Raw genomic sequence first — 18,741 nt, forward strand, 5'->3', positions numbered from 1 at the left:
AAAAGAAAGTAATGGCAGTTTCTTTCCCATGTCTACATATATTTTTCCCGAGCATGGCGCCACCCATCGACTCGAGTTTCAGTGGACAAAGACAAGAAACTAAAAATAGCAACGGTAATCGTACCACACATTCTAATATGAGATGTCAGATGATGTCAGATGTCAAAGAGGCTAGAGTCTGGCTAGCGAAAGATGAGACTGGAAAAAGGCGGCAAATAAAAAAAAATCGACGTGTAGCAACCCTGTCTATAGCCGAAATTATAGTTTTGATCTACGAAATACGAATAATAAAAACTAAGGAACATTATTATTCGTAGTTCGTAGATCAAAACTATAATTCCGGCTATAGACAGGGTTGCTAATTGCTATACGTCGATTTTTTTTAATTTGCCGCCTTCTTCCAGTCTCATCTTTCGCTATCTAGACTCCAGCGATGTGACAAAATTTGTAAAATTACGAGTCAGGGCCTATTAGATTCACTTAGAAAAAAAAACTCATTTTCTGGCAACTCAGAGCATCATACACACCGAAGATGGTTGCGGATGTTACGTAGTTTATAATATACTCTTTGGTTGCGGATTGCGGTTCTCTCGGGCCTACTGATGCATGTTTCATTAAAAAAAAAAACTAAGCCTAATGCTGCGGCCGCATATGCGTAGTGCTTCGCGCTAAAAACGATACTATTGGACGATCTGCGCGTAGACCTGAGTTCTGACGTTATAATATTATTATAAAAACGATGCTAAAAATTGTTTCTACTATACTAGAACATTGTTTCCCGCCATTTACTCGACACTGGCCATGGTTTTATAGCCGAAGTGCCATAATAAGAAAAGTGAATGTCAAAAACGGATAAAAATGGTCGTCATGCTTGACATATTATAGATTTTCAAAAACGGGATAAATTGAGATACGCAAGAAACTTTTTCTCCTATGTTTTTCCGGTAAAACTGTCAAAATTTAGATTCTTTCGTTTGTATCTACGAATAATAATAAACTAAGGAAACGTAACTCCCATACTTCAACCGTTTTAAATTTGGCTCCTTTTCGTACACTAAGATATATGACAATTCAGATTTTCGCCAAGGTCATATGACGTATCCCAGGTAACGTACAGTGCCCCAAAAGTGATTTTCGTCACTGTTCGGAAAAGATCGTTTTTCCCGAGCGTCGGAAGAAACCTTTTATTGCGCATGTCCAAATAATGTAATGCCATGGCAACGCCAACTGTTTACGACTTGACCGTAACCAAATATAAGCAACTGTTGGTGGCGTTGCTTGCCATGCAATGGCATGACATGATTTCGACATGCGCAATAAATAGTGTTGTGGCACATTCGCCAAAAATAGAGACAATTGACGGATCGGCGACAGACATCGAGTACCGACTATTCGATATTTACTTCTATTTCTTTGGAACAAGGTGTAAAAAGTCGGACGGACGACAGCCTGCGCGGTTATTGTCAAAGGCAGGTATTACACGCATCAATATTCAATAATCAATATTATCAGGGATTCGTGATAATATTGATGGTGTAATAGGCCGAATCGCAGTATCACAGTACACTTGTGAATCGCGTGATACTAGAATCATGTTAATATTGATGCGTGTAATACCTGCCATTGTCAAAGTTATGAAACAAAGCCGTGGACAATAATTGTCACAAGCGAATAGTATTATGCAGTATACACCAAGCACATCTACTATCACGAAGAAAGGAGCATAATATAATAATTATTTTAAAATCAAACATTTTCCTCTCTGTCTTCCTGTCATCGATAATAATAATATAATATTATAATAATCTTGTACAAACCTTGTAAGACTCGGACTAATCTAAAACTGTGCAGAGCACCTAGAAAAGACGTTTTCAGATTACAAAAATCGATGTGCTAAATTATTACAGAATTGAAATAAAAATACTTACGGTGCAAATAAGTAGTGCAGATTTTCTTAATCTCTATAATATATTTTGGTCATGACTAATACAAAATATTATAATCATGACTATTAAAGTGTATGGCTACATAAACGAGTAATCTGGCTCGGCATCCAATTCGGTTCGTTTCTTTCTAAACGAACGGCAGTAGGATAATTCACTTTTTTCGTTGGATTGTATTCTTAGGAAATCTGTCAAAATAAAATACTTCATGCTAATGTCAGCCAGACCCTAAAATTTGGTTTATGATTAAAGCTTAGGCCAAACCTACGCGTCAAATGTGTGTTTTGTATACAAAAAACACATTTGACAACTTGATGCAACTTGACGCTCCATCACTGACGCGTAGGTTGGTTCTAAGCTTGAATTGTTACATTTTGTATAACGCTGTCATGGCGACTTTGTAAACATTTTGTAATTATATTATTTTTGCAATTTTACAAAAACATGTAAACTTAATGAGACAAACACAAAGAGACTAGCTGTGGTCTAAGTTCTAACCTGACCTAACCTACTCTTGGACTTTCTGGATTGTGTTTGTTTGGCGGGGGGCTGCGCCCCCCGAAAATCACTTTCGGGGGGGCTATGCCCCTCCGTCCCCCCGCTACGGTATCCGTGGTTAAGTAGGCCTTCTGTTAAGTGGTTATCGAACCGCTCATTCAGTTATTGGACTGCTAATTTTTTTATTACTGTCCATGTTTTACAGTCGCAATAATTAATCAACCGCCATAAAATTAAATAACTGCTCAATATTTTTTTCAACTGATCATAATTTAACATCTCAAATATTTAAATAACTGTTAAAAAAATTAGTTCCCCATTTTAACAACAAAAATATTATAAAAAAAGCTACATAAAAAGTAAGTAAACAAATTGTAAAATGAGTTTGACAATAATTATCATGTCAACCTGGTTAAATGTCACTCGAGTATATATACACGAAAAATGTGTACCGAACACATGCATAAAATATGCATGTATTCGGGTCACATTTTGTAACCTTTTGGTGCACGTTTTTTGACGGAGATTCTTCCTTAGTTTTTATTATTCGTAGGTTTGTCTACTGACGGTGTGCTAGGGCAGCATGATGATTATTTTTAACCTGTACCTACAGGAAATTATGTACCGCGTGGTCATATGAAATATTGATGTTCAATGAAAGAGAAATGGAACTACAGGTCATTTTCTACATTAACAATCTACGTCTGTTATAATAAATTAGATTTATGTTGCTATCCTTTTGAAGGTCTAAAGGGCAAAATTATTTACACAATGTCTAAAATTTTAAAGTAAAAAAAAATAAGTTGTTATAAGCAATGTTTAGGTAAATTTAAATCTCAGATGGACGAACAAATTTAAAATAACCATATCACGTTTTTCCTCCAAAAATAAAAAAAAACAAATGGGAATCAATTATCAAAATAGTAGATGAAGCATTTGAATAAACGGGATGGTACAATATATTTATTTATGGTCGCTGTTACGCATTTGTGTATTAGCTCACAAAAAATAAAAATATTTTGTTGACTTATGAATGCAGTCTTGATCTAAATGACCTAAGGAACATGAATGCATTCATAGCTCAATACGTTTTTTTTTCTGGGATGATACACAAATGTTTAAGAGGATTCCACACCGCCATTTTTTCCATACAAACGTTGTCCCCTGTTTCCTCCCTGGATAATGCTAGTAGAGTTATAATTTTTTTCCTGAATATCTACGGCCACTAATACAATGTCCCTATGTTTTCTTTTTTTTCATAATTTAATTATTAAATAAGATATGAACGTTCAAAAACCCAAAAAAATGGCCAGATTTTCCACTGTGTTCAAACGTCCAGAAAACAGATTTGGATAGATTATACAAAAAAAGCAAAACATAGGAACACAGCTCAAGCCTTTTTTAAATCTTTAATGAAAAAAGTACTTAAATCGGTTAAGTTTTGGAGAAGGAATCAGGGGACAACGAATCGTTGATTTTCTGGATTTTCTGCAGTTGTCTCTATCGCGTTATAGGCGGTATAGGCTTGAGGTAAGGGAGACAGCTATAGATATTACACGTACTTTTTTTTCATTTCTCTAGCCGCTGTGGTATCCTCTTAACAACGTCCATGTGAAAATAGGCTAGTGGGTAAGAAAGTTTCATTGACCGAGACCGCTGAAGCGTATCCAGGGTTAGAATACATTACGACGCGACCGTCACACTGACTTACACCCGATAATGGTATAATTGTTGCTTGATGACCTTATCGAGATAGTGTATGATGCGCCATGGAAATCCCATCGCTCTAAGGATTTTAAAGGATAATGGGTATTGGGGTTTGGTTTCATCTTGAACTTGAAGAAATCCCTTACTTATGTCTGTAGTCCTATAGTTCTGACTTTTTTTTAATGTTGAAAGAAATTCTTTATTTTCTTAATAAGTTTTTCTTAATTAGTTTTCAAATTTTTTTATTTTTTAATTAAGATTACATAATATGTCCTTAAAATTGAAAGTATACTTTGCTTATGTTCTTAATATTTGTATATATTTATTATAGTTAGGTGTCTCTTAAAAATACAAACAATTTTTAAGAGATTTTTTACTATTAGGATTAAGTTAATATTTTTTCTCTTAACAACCTACTATATGGTATATCGGTATAATATATCTATTTTAGATAGGATTTTACTGTGTTCTTCATCAGTCCTTTATAATTTTCTATATTTAGATCCTTTATTACACTGAATCTCAGTTATAGAATTCCCTTGAGTTATGTTATGTCAGAAACTTCTGCCGCCAGTTATAAGTTTTGACGTTGAAGCCTTAATCCAGGTGCGTATTCCATCATCTGAGCGATATTCGAGAATAGCCCTTGGAGTGAATTATATTAGTCAGTGATCTTAATACTAGAGTGTGGTTGGTGGGTGTGAAAACTTAAGAGGTAGCAGACAATAGGCAGACGTTAGTATATACAAAATTAAACGAAATCATTAATTGTGGATGATAAACAAACAAGCATCAAAAAAATTAATATTTCATAATATTGGATTCGCATGGGTGTCGTTTATCAGAGTTACCTTATATAAATAAGGTATCTCTTTGATTGATACCCTTATAGATTAATTTTTGACAAAATATTTTTTCAATATCTACAATTCCTACCACCGGTTCGGGAACTTACCTGACAATAACCAGTCGTTGTTACTGCTGAAATAAAATGTGTGTTGCTTCCAAACGGTTGAAAATATATTAATACCCTGATGATTCGCGGCGCTAGACGAGTGAGGAGAATCTATCAGCGCTTCGATCTTAATTGACGGCCGTGAAAAATGAACTTCTCGCTCCTCCGCACGCGGCTCGAGACGGGAGCAAATCGACGTATATTGTACGAATGTGATGGAATTTGTACCGAAGAAATAGATTCATAGAGAAACTGCGTTATTTGGCAGGGTTACGGCAATCCAACGTTAGTCGTGGTGATGGTTGGATTTGACATAACGCAAACAAATTACATAGGTCTGCCACCTGCCTATGAATCAACCTCTCTGATAGTATAATGCCCTTGTGGTGCATATTAATGTCAAGTTTAAGGGCAGTCGGTAGGATCAACTTGTAGATTTCGTAGCATTTATTTGTCTCATGAGTCATGACTCATATCTAACATGACGTATCTAAAATATGGTAAGCTCAAAAGTTAAATATAGATATAGAGATATATTTAGGCAAAATTTAATTTAAAATCAGAACAAAAGAATTGAATATAATAAAACGGCCAAAAGTAAGTCCTTCCCTCGACATTCAGACATTTTATTCGGATTATAAAAGGGTTTAATATAATAGTAGATTGTTATCCCAAAAATTACCTAGCATCTAAAATAAGATTAAAACTAGATGACGGCCGCAACTCCGTTGTGCCGAAATTTATTTATCGCGCGGGAACCGTACATTTTTTCGGGATAAAACGTATCCTATATCCTTTCGAGGTAAAAAGTAAAAAAAAAATAGTTCAGCGGTTTGGACGTGAAGAGACCACAGACAGACAGACAGACAGACACCCTGATATGAGTTTCGATAAAGTTAGCGGATGAGATGAGTTTATAAATCTCTGATTTTCTATTTCAGATGAACCACTTCTGAGTCCTGTCCCAACTCCCACTGCATTCGGCAGCTGAATTGTATTTTACATTTTCTCAATAAATAATTATAAAATAAATAGTAAATATTTTTATCCTTAGCACTATTAACAAAAACATTCAGTAGTTAGCACATACTAAACAGAAGTCGGTTCATTAAACACGGTATAAAAATACCTTATCATAATAGTACTGTTTGTTACTATTACTGTGTGAATCATACAGTGATTAGAACGAAAATAAAATTAATGTGGTTTGTTACGCTTCAGTGGTATTAAAACTAAATCTAAAAATCGATTTTTTTTACAAGGCATGATTAATGAAGAAATGTATTAAAAAAACGAACGCTAAGCACTTTTTAAGATATTTATACCACTTTATGAGTGTATTTATCATACTATATGTAATTCGATCAAAATGTTATTAAATCTCTATAGTTACCAACACAATGATTTATAAAAATGATACAATATACAATATACATAGTCATTAATGGAATTGATAATTTGAAATTATTTCCTTCTAATTTATTATGAATATTGAATCGAGTTAGTTATATACAGATGTCTGGTGTAATAGCTGTCTCAACTGCCGCATTAAAAGAAACTAATTAATTAGTACAGACACTTTTTCTCGTACACGGATGACATTGTCATGACTCATGAGGATCTGGAATTGTATAATTATGCGTAACAATTGTCATCAAAAATCATTTTTAGAAAATATCATTTTATTCGTGTTTTATCGAATACCGAGCAAAGCGGTCGGTCAAATAGCTAGTATATAATTATATTTGGATGACACGAACGCTGCATTGGATGCATTGCACAGTAGGTAAATGTGTTACAAATTGTAACACATTTACTGTTGTAACTTACAATGTCTCTCAAGTCCCAACACCGCCATCTTGTAAAGTATCAGATTTTACAAGATGGCGGTGTTGGCTCTAATTTCGGGCTCATACCCATTGTCAATCTTACGACTGATCTAATGATACCTATCAAGTTAGACATTTATATGAATTTGTCTTGTTCACTGTTGCTCAACATAATTTCGCGGCAGCTAAGATACGTGTAAATGTTGCGTGACAAAATATCTACAGCAATGTTGCGAGGCACTAATGCACTATAATGTTGCTTTAACAGTGTCGTGGCGACAATGTTGCATCAGCAGTAACTTGGCAACATTGCTACAGCAGCATTGTGACAGCGGCAATGTTGTGCGGAAGTGCTATTGGTTTGTTAAGCTATGGGTATTTGAATGTCGTTGTGTGACATGTCGCGCACCAAGTCCACCAACTGCTGTCTAGTGCAGCCTTTCCCAAAGTGGGCGATAACGCCCCCTTGTGGGCGCTGAAGGTCTAAAGGTGTGAGACCCAGAAAAAAATGGGGGCGTTGTGTAGTGGCTTGGCGGGTGACTTATTTCATCTGGATGCATTTTAAATTAAAACAAAGGGGGCGCTTTAATTTAATTTGTGCTCAAAGTGGGCAGTAAAGTACGCAAAATGAGTCTGGTAACCCCTTGCCTAGTGGTTACGATACTTTAAAGGTTTATGGACATTAATTGTCCATCTACAACAGCCTTTCCCAAAGTGGGCGATAACGCCCTCTTGTGTGCGCTGAAGGCCTAAAGGGGGGCGGTGTGGGACCCAGAAAAAAACGAGGGCGTTGTGTAGAGGCTTTAATTTAAAAGTAGGTGAAACAAAGGGGGTGCCAAAAATGTTTTTTTCTCAAAGTGGGCGGTAGACAAAATAAGTTTGGGAAATCTACAAGGTGTAACAAAACATAGTGATAATACTTTAGGGTGTGTATGTGTCCTATTTATAAAGTTCACTATGAAAGTAACAGCGTTGAAAGAGTAACTTTTTTAACTTCTGATACTGGCGCGCTTGCTAAATTTACAAATCACAAAAAAACTCTTTTAGCACTGCTACTTTTACAGTGAACTTTATACATATAAGGGACACATACACACCCTTAAGTATTACATTAAGCCCGTCACAGACTTAGCTATAATATTATATATTAATATTTTTATAGCTAGGCATATTACTATATATTTTCTATACTAATTTTCGCGTGACCGCACACTCAGCTATAATATATGTATATTTCTGGTAGCTACTACAGATACATATTAGATACAGATACATATTATGGTACGGTATATTAATATATATTATAGCTAAGTCTGTGACGGGCTTTATACATACCACTTAGTTTTGTTACACCTTTCGGCCTATTCGGCCACATCTATTGCTGCCATACTGAGCGGTCGTGGTGGTCATTTCGGCCATCCCTAGTGGATGACATACTGACTGAGCGCATCCGCTGTCGACAGATGCTGGTGCAGGCGCTGTACGACTTCACGCCGCAGGAGGCGGGCGAGCTGGAGTTCCGCCGCGGCGACGTCATCACCGTCACCGACCGCTCCGACCAGCACTGGTGGCAGGTACGTACTATACACCAGTAAGCTTAGCATGGCCACCATGGAAACTGTTTCTTTCTACGGAAGAGTATACAAACTGACAGATTGACAAAGCCATTTTTTCACTAAAACCTGTCAGTTTTTTTTATGAAATAAGGGGGCAAACGAGAAAACGGGTCACCTGATGGAAAGCAACTTCCGTCGCCCATGGACACACGCAACATCAGAAAAGCTGCAGGTGCGTTGCCGGCCTTGTAATAGGATTACAGGGTAGGGGAGGTAAGGAAGGGAATAGGGAACTGGGAAGGGAAGGGTAGGGAATTGGGCCTCCGGTAAACTCACTCGGCGAAACACAGCGCAAGCGCTGTTTCACGCCGGTTTTCTGTGTCCCCATGGTATTTCTCCGGTCGAGCCGGTCCATTCGTGCCAAAGCATGGCTCTACCACGTTTGATTCTTTGCAGTTTCTAATGTTGTTATGCTAAGCCTAGAGGGCCCTGAATCCTGATTCACAATGCGCACAGGTGCCGCTATGTAGCCTTAGGGTCTGTCGTGAGTCGTGACTCGTGCGGCACCTGGTGGCAAATAGAATTTCAAACATCCTCATTTGACTCTGATTTCGAAACTTCATCGCGCGACATCCAATAAGCGCTCGCCGCGCTAGGCATTGATCAATAACAGCACGGTTACAAAGTTTCTGAATCCGTGTCGAACGGGAATCGTGACTCGCCCTGCTGCACTATTCAGGGTGATGATGTACCATGCGACAGCAATAAAACAGGTGAAGAATTCTACAATACCTGGCGGCTTACCCAACAAGTTTTCTTTAACTCTTCTATATGAATCGAAGATAAAAAAAAAGCGGCCAAGTGCGAGTTGGACTCGCCCATGAAGGGTTCCGCAGCAGTAATAAGGTTTATTTTAATGAAATTAAAAGGTGTTTGATTTATTTTTATATATCAGTTGATTAAATGAAAATTTATTTAAGGTTTACCATTTATGACGTATAAAAAAAACTACTTGATAGATCTCGTTCAAACTAATTTTCGTTGGTAGTTTTTATAGTAATGTACATCATATATTATTTTTAGACTTATCATGCCCCTACTTTAGAAGTTACACACATTTTACCACTTTGGAAGAGTCTCTCTCACAAACTATTCAGGTTAGAAAAAAATGACATGAGAAACCTCAATATGATTTCTGAAAACCTATCCATATACCCCACACGTATAGGTTAGATGAATAAAATTTTTTTTTTTGTTTCAGTTGTACCTATGGGGACCCCTAAAATTTTTAATAATTTTTCCATTTTTGTATCAAAATCTTAATGCGGTTTACAGACTACATCTACTTACCAATTTTCAATAGTATAGCTCTTATAGTTTCGGAGGAAAGTGGCTGTGACCTACGGACGGACAGACAGACATGACAAATCTATAAGGGTTCCGTTTTTTGCCATTTGGCTAGGGAACCCTAAAAATAAATGGATAAGAATTGATAAGGAAAACGTATGGACTTACTGCTCTTAAAAAAAAAACGATACTATTTTTTCTGTCGCATGATACAAAATCATCCTGCCGATTTGATTATTTACTTTTTATATACGATACGAGTATTTTAAAGGGTCAGTTCATATCGCAACGTGAAGCGTCGATGTCTTTTTAATGTGTCTTTCAAAACTGAACTTTATTTACAACATGCGAAGAAGTATATTGAATTGACAACATTTCAAAATTTTAACATGGCTTTTTTATTATTTTATATGAAAGTAGACTTAAAATAAGGCGACACGTGTTTCTTGCTTTTTCAAAATTATGTTTTTATGATACCTAAAAAATAGATTTTAATCCTTCGTATTCTAAAGAGACGTAAGCGCCAAGTGACGTCATACTTACTTACGTCTGAACGGTTAATTCCATTACACTTTAACAAAAGAAAAAATCTGTCAATGTAAGTTTGTTACGTTTATTATGACGTCTGTCAATGTCGTCGTCAACCTGGAGGATAGGTAACCAATGAGGTAATGTTATTTTTTAGAAATGTCAGTGTTGACAGGTGGTTGACAGTGACGTTTTTGTTTTTATGCTTCATGTTGTCTTTTTAAAACTATTTTACACCAGGCAAACAAACTGTATGATATTATGCCGTAAGTATGACGTCACAGCGTATTTTTCAGTTTTTATTTATTTTCTCAGTAAATAAGCAATATAATTTTTTTTTAATATTTTTTTGATATCACGAGAAGAAACTAAAGAAACGGTATTTTTTATTTTAAGGCTTAAAAATTTTGAAATGTTGTCAATTGAGAGAAGAAATGCATCACAACGCCCCGCAAAGTTGCAATATGAATCACAGTAAAAATCTCAGAAAATTAAAAAAAAAAAACCTTCCAAAGAAACAAAAGACGCAGGTGGTTCTTAACTCACGAGAAACGAATCCGTTCCGATTCGTTTCGATTTCATTACGCGTGCGACCATTCTTCTGCGCGGCTCCGTGTCGCATATTTATTGCGTTACATAACGCCGTCTCGTGACATACATGTTATTGTATCGATTTTCACTTTCGATGTGGAATAGTATAGAATGCAAGTATTCTAGCTTAGGCACACAGAGAAATAATAGTTGATACTTTAGAGTTAAGAGAAAATAATGAAGATTTTTTTTGAGTTAAGCTTATTTAAGCTGAGTGGCTATGTAATTCGAGAGACGGTCAATGACTTTTCCTGCAATCAGCATCTCAATTATCAAAGTTTTCTACTAATATTTCTCTTTGCCGAAACTTCTTTACATAGGCAGTAGTAAACTTAGGATTTTTTTTTTTAATCTGTCAGGCAATAACTAAAATATTATGTTGTGTTACATATCGATCATATTGTGTAATTGATTTGAAATCAAAACCATAAAAATTTTCTAATATAGTAATAGTTGATTTTTTTCTTATACCTTTTTTGTACATTTCAGGGCGAGATCGCTCACCGGCGCGGCTTGTTCCCGGCTTCGTACGTGACGGCCTACCACTCGTATTCATAGAGCTTGTAAGTACGCCACTGAGGCATCGCCCCGTGGCGCCGCACTGTGGCAGCGCCCCCCGGCTCCGCCCCTGTGGCAGCGCCCCAGGCGCCCTGTGGCGTCGCCCTCCGGCGTACACCTAGGCCCCTGTATTGGCCCCCCCGCTATATTATACAAACAATCCTCTAGGAGTTTAGTATGCGGACACGGTAACATGACAAAATATATAAGATGCTAATACGAATATTTACGAATGTTTCTGTCCTTGTCTAACGTTCTGTAAGTCATTTGAAAGATTAGGACAGCAGTGTATGCTTATTAAAGGTAGGCAAATATTATTATTAGCAATGCCCGTTTGCTCCAGTCTGGGGTATGTCAAAATTGTATGCCTTTTCCTTCATTAGTAAGAAGAACGAAAGGTAATATCATGAATCATGATATAACCGAGGATTAACTTTAACCCAGACTAGAGCAACGGGCTTTGAATTCCATTTGTAAGGCACAAAATCGTATTACTGTATGTCTACGACAAGAACTTGTCTCTTGTAAGAGCGAGAAAGGTGATGGCATCAATGTCTTCTCCTTCTCGCTTTAGAAATTCGTAACTTAGCTTAAGACATTTTAATAAAAATAATTAAGATGTATGTAACCGTATGATCGCGAAAGTCATGTTACTGTGTGCGCTATATATAGACACAATACAGAGAAAACGAGTTTCGGACGTATCCTTAATAGACAGAGATCAAAAACATGTCTATCAAAAAAGTGAAGAAATTAAAAAGTGGCAACATCGTAGTGTCATCCATTTTTTCTTAGATTAATTTGACAGGGATGACACTACGATGTTGCCACTTTTTAATTTCTTCACTTTTTTGACAGACTATACGACCATGTGTTTAAAGTCTCCGGATTTTTTTCTGTTATAAATGACAGACAATGTGTGAAAACGACTATTGCCGGAAGATATTGAGATTATGGTATGTGCGTGTCTGTTTTTTGTCTTACACTGCCGAATATAACGACACACATTGACAACATGTTTACATCATGTTAATGAGGAGATAAAAAATTGACAGGAAAATGTTAAGATTTTAATCTAAGTAGTAATTACTACTTATTAGTACTGGAACCATACCTTCTCTTTATTAATACGAAGAAGTGAGGGAGAGACAAGATTACAATATGATAAACTCACTAGCTACTTTAACATAATATACAAAGCCAAGTTGGGCCAACTCTTCATAGTAAATGACAAGGACAGAGCGCTGCCCATCTCTCTCTAACAACTCTGTATTGTGTCTATGGCCGCGGGTGTGTACGAGTGATGTTACGGCATTTTGGTGCTTTGTCTATGCTATTTTGATGAGTTGTACGACGCTGCCTTTATTCTGCAATTAGTTTGCCAGTACAAAAAAAAATTACTTTCGCGTTTCGACGAATTTATTGACGTGACATATTCCCCGGATGTATACGTCCGTTTGTAAGTGCCAGATGTTATTTTAGAATTTTATATGGACGACGGACCTTAGAAATATGAAAACCTCCAAAAAAAGTTAACTTAAGATCCGCTATAATGGCAAATTTCGATGTTTTAAAGTTTTATCTACGACCAGCTGTTACAGCGTTTTTATTAAATGAGTGCCAACTGCCAACTGACAAGTACTGGTTTAGAAACTGTCCATATTTTAAGGTCCGGATGCTTGTGTTTTGTTTCATCAACAGTCAGTACCCTTTTTAACGTTGCAAGTAGGTAAACATCTTTTTAAATTTTGAGGGTAGTTGATGAAATAAACATGAGTGAATCTAGTTATGTCCCGACTGTCCTTAGGTCCTATTGTCAATAGGTTTTATTGTGATTTTGTGACCATTTATTTTATCCCCTTTAGTGTATAATGCTCATTTACATATTTACCATTTTACACTATAGTTAAGTTATATAAGTTTGGTCTTTCGTATTGGTATATAACCATAATATAGGCCGGTATGGTGTCCTACGGGTGGTGGTGAGAGATCAATGGTATTTAAGCTGTTAAATTTAGTCAAGTTTAGTCAATACTAAATCCATGTCTCGAAGTAATGTTCGAATTGAACCCCGACTCAGATTCAAACCCCAAGCGACGTAATTTTGATTCATGCCGATAGATGTCGCTACATTATAACTGCATAAGATAACGCCATGCCAGTGGTAATCGCCAAAGGCCTTTGTGTATGGTCTCTCATCATCACCCCATCTAAGCTTTGCTCTCAATAGATGTAACATACATATTGATTTCGCACAAAAATGCAGACTACACGCATATTAGGCGGCCATATTAATATATAAATAACAATATTATTATAATAATAAAAATAATTCAATTAACGGCCAAAAAGGGCCTAAAACCTCGGCCTTTCGGCCCCTAATATGTGTAAGCTTTGCCATCGCTTGTTGGAGTTTTCGTATCAATTGGCAATGTTTTTGATATAATGTACAATTTTACATACGAAAATAGCGTGCTTAGGCTTTTGGTGTTTTTCATTTTGATTTATTTTCCCTTTTAGTGTTTTTACAATGTAATCTTTGGAATTTAAGAAGTATAAGACAAGTGCTACGGTGTGAAGTTAGCCGTTTGACAGATCAGCCGTGTCACGTGGTCTGTGGATGGACAACCTCACTCCGGTTAGTTTGCGTGTATACTATGGATACTAAAAACCACGGCACGCCGTGCCTGTGTACTTAGTTAGCGTATAACATAGTCAAGAAATTGAAATTAATAATTTTGAGTGCTCGTTATCAATGTAGATATTTATTTTTGTTATTGTAATGTACGCAAAAATTACTAAGTATATTTATCGATACAAATTAATGAGAATAATCGAGTAATAACATTAGGATGATGTAACTAGAAATTTCCATTCAGTGAAGCATTTAAATTTGTGTGTATTTAGTGTAAGTTTGACGGTTGCAACGCAATGCGAGCCCCCGCGTGTGAGTCCCGCTTCTCACCTAGTGAGCGTCAGCTAATTTTGTATGAAACTGAAATGCTGATATATAATAATCAAATATTTAAATTAAGTTATGAATTATGATTCTCCAATATTGTGGAAGATGTATAATATTTTTTACTAATAAATTTAATATTGTAACTCGACTTTTATTTCACACCTTTAAAATTTTTGTTCTATATTTTGTTAACATAGTCTTATTTCGTTCATATAAGGTAGAAATACTTTTATAATACAATAAAAGTGTCTAGGAATTAAGGAAAATAATAATTTTAACAACAATTTCTTTATTTCTAACATCACAATCTAATAAGTCAACAATAAATAAAATTCGCTTACAAATACAATTCTATAAACTTTTAGCTTGTGCTTTTTTGGTCTATTTCAGCTATATGGCTAGAATAATAAACTTTAACTTAGTTAACCACAAAATATATGATACATATAGCAATATTAACAATAAATAATTTGTACTTATATTATTACTATAGTCGGTACTCGCGACAGAAAGATTCTGAAATTGACCTGGCGATACTTGTGTTTCTACCAAAGCTTTTGAGTAAAAATCGACGGGTGCAAAGTAAAAAGAGTCATCTACAAAACAGCTACTTTTCAGGAGAGCGCATAATAGGAAAAAATGCTCCCATTTTGTCAATTTCCAATCAAATTTATTGAAATTTTCATCGTTGTTTCATTATTTATAAATTAATCTACATGTATATTTAATTTCTTCTATTTATGTTTAATTTACGAGATATTGTAGTTGTCTGCATCTACATTGCGCTTGAAAATATGACAACTGAGTTAACTACCACTTGGTCGTTTCTACGTGGGAATTAAAAATTATATTTATTAAAGTATTTTTACCGATTACTAGTGCGATTATCAGTACCTACGTAAAGTGTAACACTTTATATTATTAAAATATGTAGTTAATGCCCGTTTTACACCTTAAAAACACCAAGTTCAGAACATAATTGCGTAGATATCTTTTTCTACGTTGTCGATTCGGTGCAAGGTGCACGATTTAGAAGGAAGTTAAAATATGAAATACTAGCTTTTGCTCGCGGCTTCGCTCGCGTGGAATTTGAAAATCGCGTAATATGCAAATATTCCTGTAAGCTCCCTTAGAAACATGATGTTATTCCAAGACCAAAAGTAGCCTAGTAACATAGGCGGTTTCATCTTTTCAAATAAGTTTATGCCAAAAAACAATACGATTAGTTTCTTAGTTAGAGCGTGAAGGAAGGACAAACAAACAAATAAATAAATAAACAAACATACTTTCCCATTTTAATATTAGTTTGGATATACTTAGGAATCATTCATTTACTTTCGTACAAATCGTAATTTCTCACAACAAAAATGAAATTCTGTGTCAATACTGGAATTACTTTTAAACTAATTTAAAAAGTATTCAGTATCATTATCAGTACAGGAACTATGTTGTAAATTATTATAATTTAGGCAGAGGCTTATTACGAGTAAGTCTTTGTACTTGGCACTTGTGAATTGTGATCATGATGTGTTCATTATAACATCATAAGCATCGCCGGACGTTTTACACCATCGGAGGGATGTATACGATTCTTCAGAACACAAAATGAAATTTTATTTCAACTATTTCTCAATTGCTTTTCATGATCACAGAGATCCTAAAACCGGTCGAAGATAAGTTAAAAGGAAAACTTCGCGAGATATTTTTGCGCTACAGTTAAACTTGCAAATGCCGGAATATGATGTTTTGCATATTTTGTTTACCTAAATTTTGTCGTAATTTACGTCATGTGTCAATACACGTGTCTTTATTTCTCAATCGCCTTTTCTTTAGATCAATACTGAACTGACGTCTTTTTCTACCGTTTAACGAGGAAGGCGTAGAATATTCACTTGATGCCTCCACTGTCGAAGAAGTATCAATGGTGTTGTCTTTAGAAGATTCACAGTTTGAGAGGGATAATATACTCGATGGCTCGATATATGAGTTAATAAACTCAAGCGAGTCATAGATTATATGAGATCAAACTATCTGTTTAATAAAAAAGACATAATATTTTGATCTAATAATGATAATGGACGCGGCGGACTTGAAGTGATGAATTGTATTCTGAGGGCGTTGGCGTATTTAATAATTTGCTTAGATCGACATCCAAATTTTCAAAATCATTTTATATTTACATAATCACAAAACAGGAGTAGATTTCTTCTTTTACGTGACAAAAGTACCAGAAATAAGGTGATATTTGAATTTTTGTTTTTGTTATGTTGTAGAACATGATATTTTAAGCTAGTTTCTACAAAAAAACGAAAAACTCAAAATTGCAGATGACTTTTTTTACTTTGCACCCGTCGAAATGTGCCATATATACGTATGCGAGAGAAAGAGACAAGTAGCGCTCGGTCAATGGCAAAATTTATCTGTCAATTACTTTTAAAGGGCCTATTTCACCACCTCCTGGTAAAGTGCCGGATAGGATGTCCACAACTTATTTGACATATACTCCATACTTAATCTGTCAAGGTGGATAGCCTATTCGTCACTTATCAGGAAGTGGTGAAAAACAGGCCCATAATCTTATTCGTTTATTTGATTGGGGCCTAAGGGAAGAAAGACATAAACTTCGTTGTCTGAATAATTTTGTACTTATGGATTGTTTTTTTATTGTTTGCATCTTTATTACATTATGTTATAGCTTATAAATAACAGTATTCGCATATTTCATAAACTTTAAAAGTATCAGATATCATAAGAACAGCAAAACTAAATTTCAATAGTTGATTTACTGTACAAGTTTTGTTTATGTCTCTTAAGAGCGGGCTGCCAAATTTTGCTGTGTTGTCTAATAAATAATAAGTATTATGATCCCGTTAGACGATTGACTTTAATGAAACTGACATTTATTTAATCATTGAATCTGATATTTGCCTAATGGTATTTAATCATTGAATATTTATCTGATATTTGCCTAACGGAATCCGCGATTGACTTATTTTGACTCGATAGTTACTTATATTTTTCGAAATTATGAATCTTACTGGGCTTTTCAACAAATATCTGTTATACTTATTGAGTTACTATCATTAAATAACTTGTACTACTACAATCACACACTTTATAAACTAATGGCTAAAGGAAATATTTGTATTGTATTGTTACGTGCTAGGGTTCGAGGATTTGGAGAGAAAGACCTGGTGACTCTCTTGAAGACTTTATTAACACTGCACTAAACACTAGGTCACAACACTTAGCACTAAGTCCAAACACTAATCACTAAGTCCAATCACTAAGCACTATCACTGTCCTAGGTCGTAGCCAAGTCGCAGGTTTCACTGGTTCACTCACTATTGATCACTTGTTGTCGCCTCGAAGATCGCTCAGATCGAACTGAATTGCCGGGCCGTCTACCTGCGGCTTTTTATATGGCGAGACGAATTCCAGAAAGTTCCCGATTCACGTAAACAAGTAAACAAGTGGAACTTTCTAGGAGGCTCGAGCATGTACCACCTAGCGCCATCTAGTTTCGAGTAGGGGATTTATGTGTAGTGTGTCCCCTGATCAGCTTCGCTGGTTTGCCGCTAGATGGTACCACATGTCCGTATACCGTGTACCGTAACAGTATTTAATTTTTAAGTAATCATCAAAAATTTTTTTGGGACTTACGACCTTTACTTTCGTGCTATAATTCGGGAACCGTTATTACGCGATTTTGTTCACTATTAGCTGCAGCGCAAAGAACAATTCTCGGGGACACGATTCATGGAATCATTATATCACGATTGGAGGATAGCGGGGTGTAGGTGTAGGCGGGGCTAGCGTGCGTTGATATTTCTGGCAGCAGGCTCTTAATATGAAATATGTAAAGTAATAAGCTATCCGATTCATCTTTAGATTGTAAAACTTTAATAAAATATATGAACCAATAATATAAAACAAATATTAAATAAGTATCTATTATCACAATAACATATCACCATTTTTGTCATTATCAGAAACAATATACATATTTTCAAAGTATCTTTGGTTAAATACTATTTTATGATTATTCTTAGACATAACCATACTATTAAAATTATATTACATGCGTTGTTTGCTTCCTTATTTTGTGCTAAGTTAAAAAACAACTAAGGTTGGGTTGCACAACTTTAACTATAACTGTAACTTTAACTACAATGCAAAATGTCAAATCTAAGGTTAAAGTTAAAAATGGACGCCATCAAGACGCCATATGTAACCATAACCATCTCAAGCTCGAGCTCGACAAGGT

General features: G+C 35.5%; 1 protein-coding gene across 1 annotated transcript in view; it reads left to right on the forward strand.

The window, feature by feature from the left end:
* Positions 1 to 12,281, forward strand: part of LOC121732814 (growth factor receptor-bound protein 2) — a 32,053-nt gene extending 19,772 nt beyond the window's left edge. The window contains exons 5-6 of the mRNA XM_042122807.1: positions 8,396 to 8,506; positions 11,444 to 12,281. Coding sequence (XP_041978741.1) covers positions 8,396 to 8,506; positions 11,444 to 11,512 — 180 coding nt within the window. The 3' untranslated portion in view covers positions 11,513 to 12,281. The remainder of the gene's footprint in view (positions 1 to 8,395; positions 8,507 to 11,443) is intronic.
* The last annotated feature ends 6,460 nt before the right edge of the window (positions 12,282 to 18,741 follow it).

This window comes from Aricia agestis, chromosome 12, assembly GCF_905147365.1.
Source record: "Aricia agestis chromosome 12, ilAriAges1.1, whole genome shotgun sequence".
NCBI classification, from domain to species: Eukaryota; Metazoa; Arthropoda; class Insecta; order Lepidoptera; family Lycaenidae; genus Aricia; species Aricia agestis.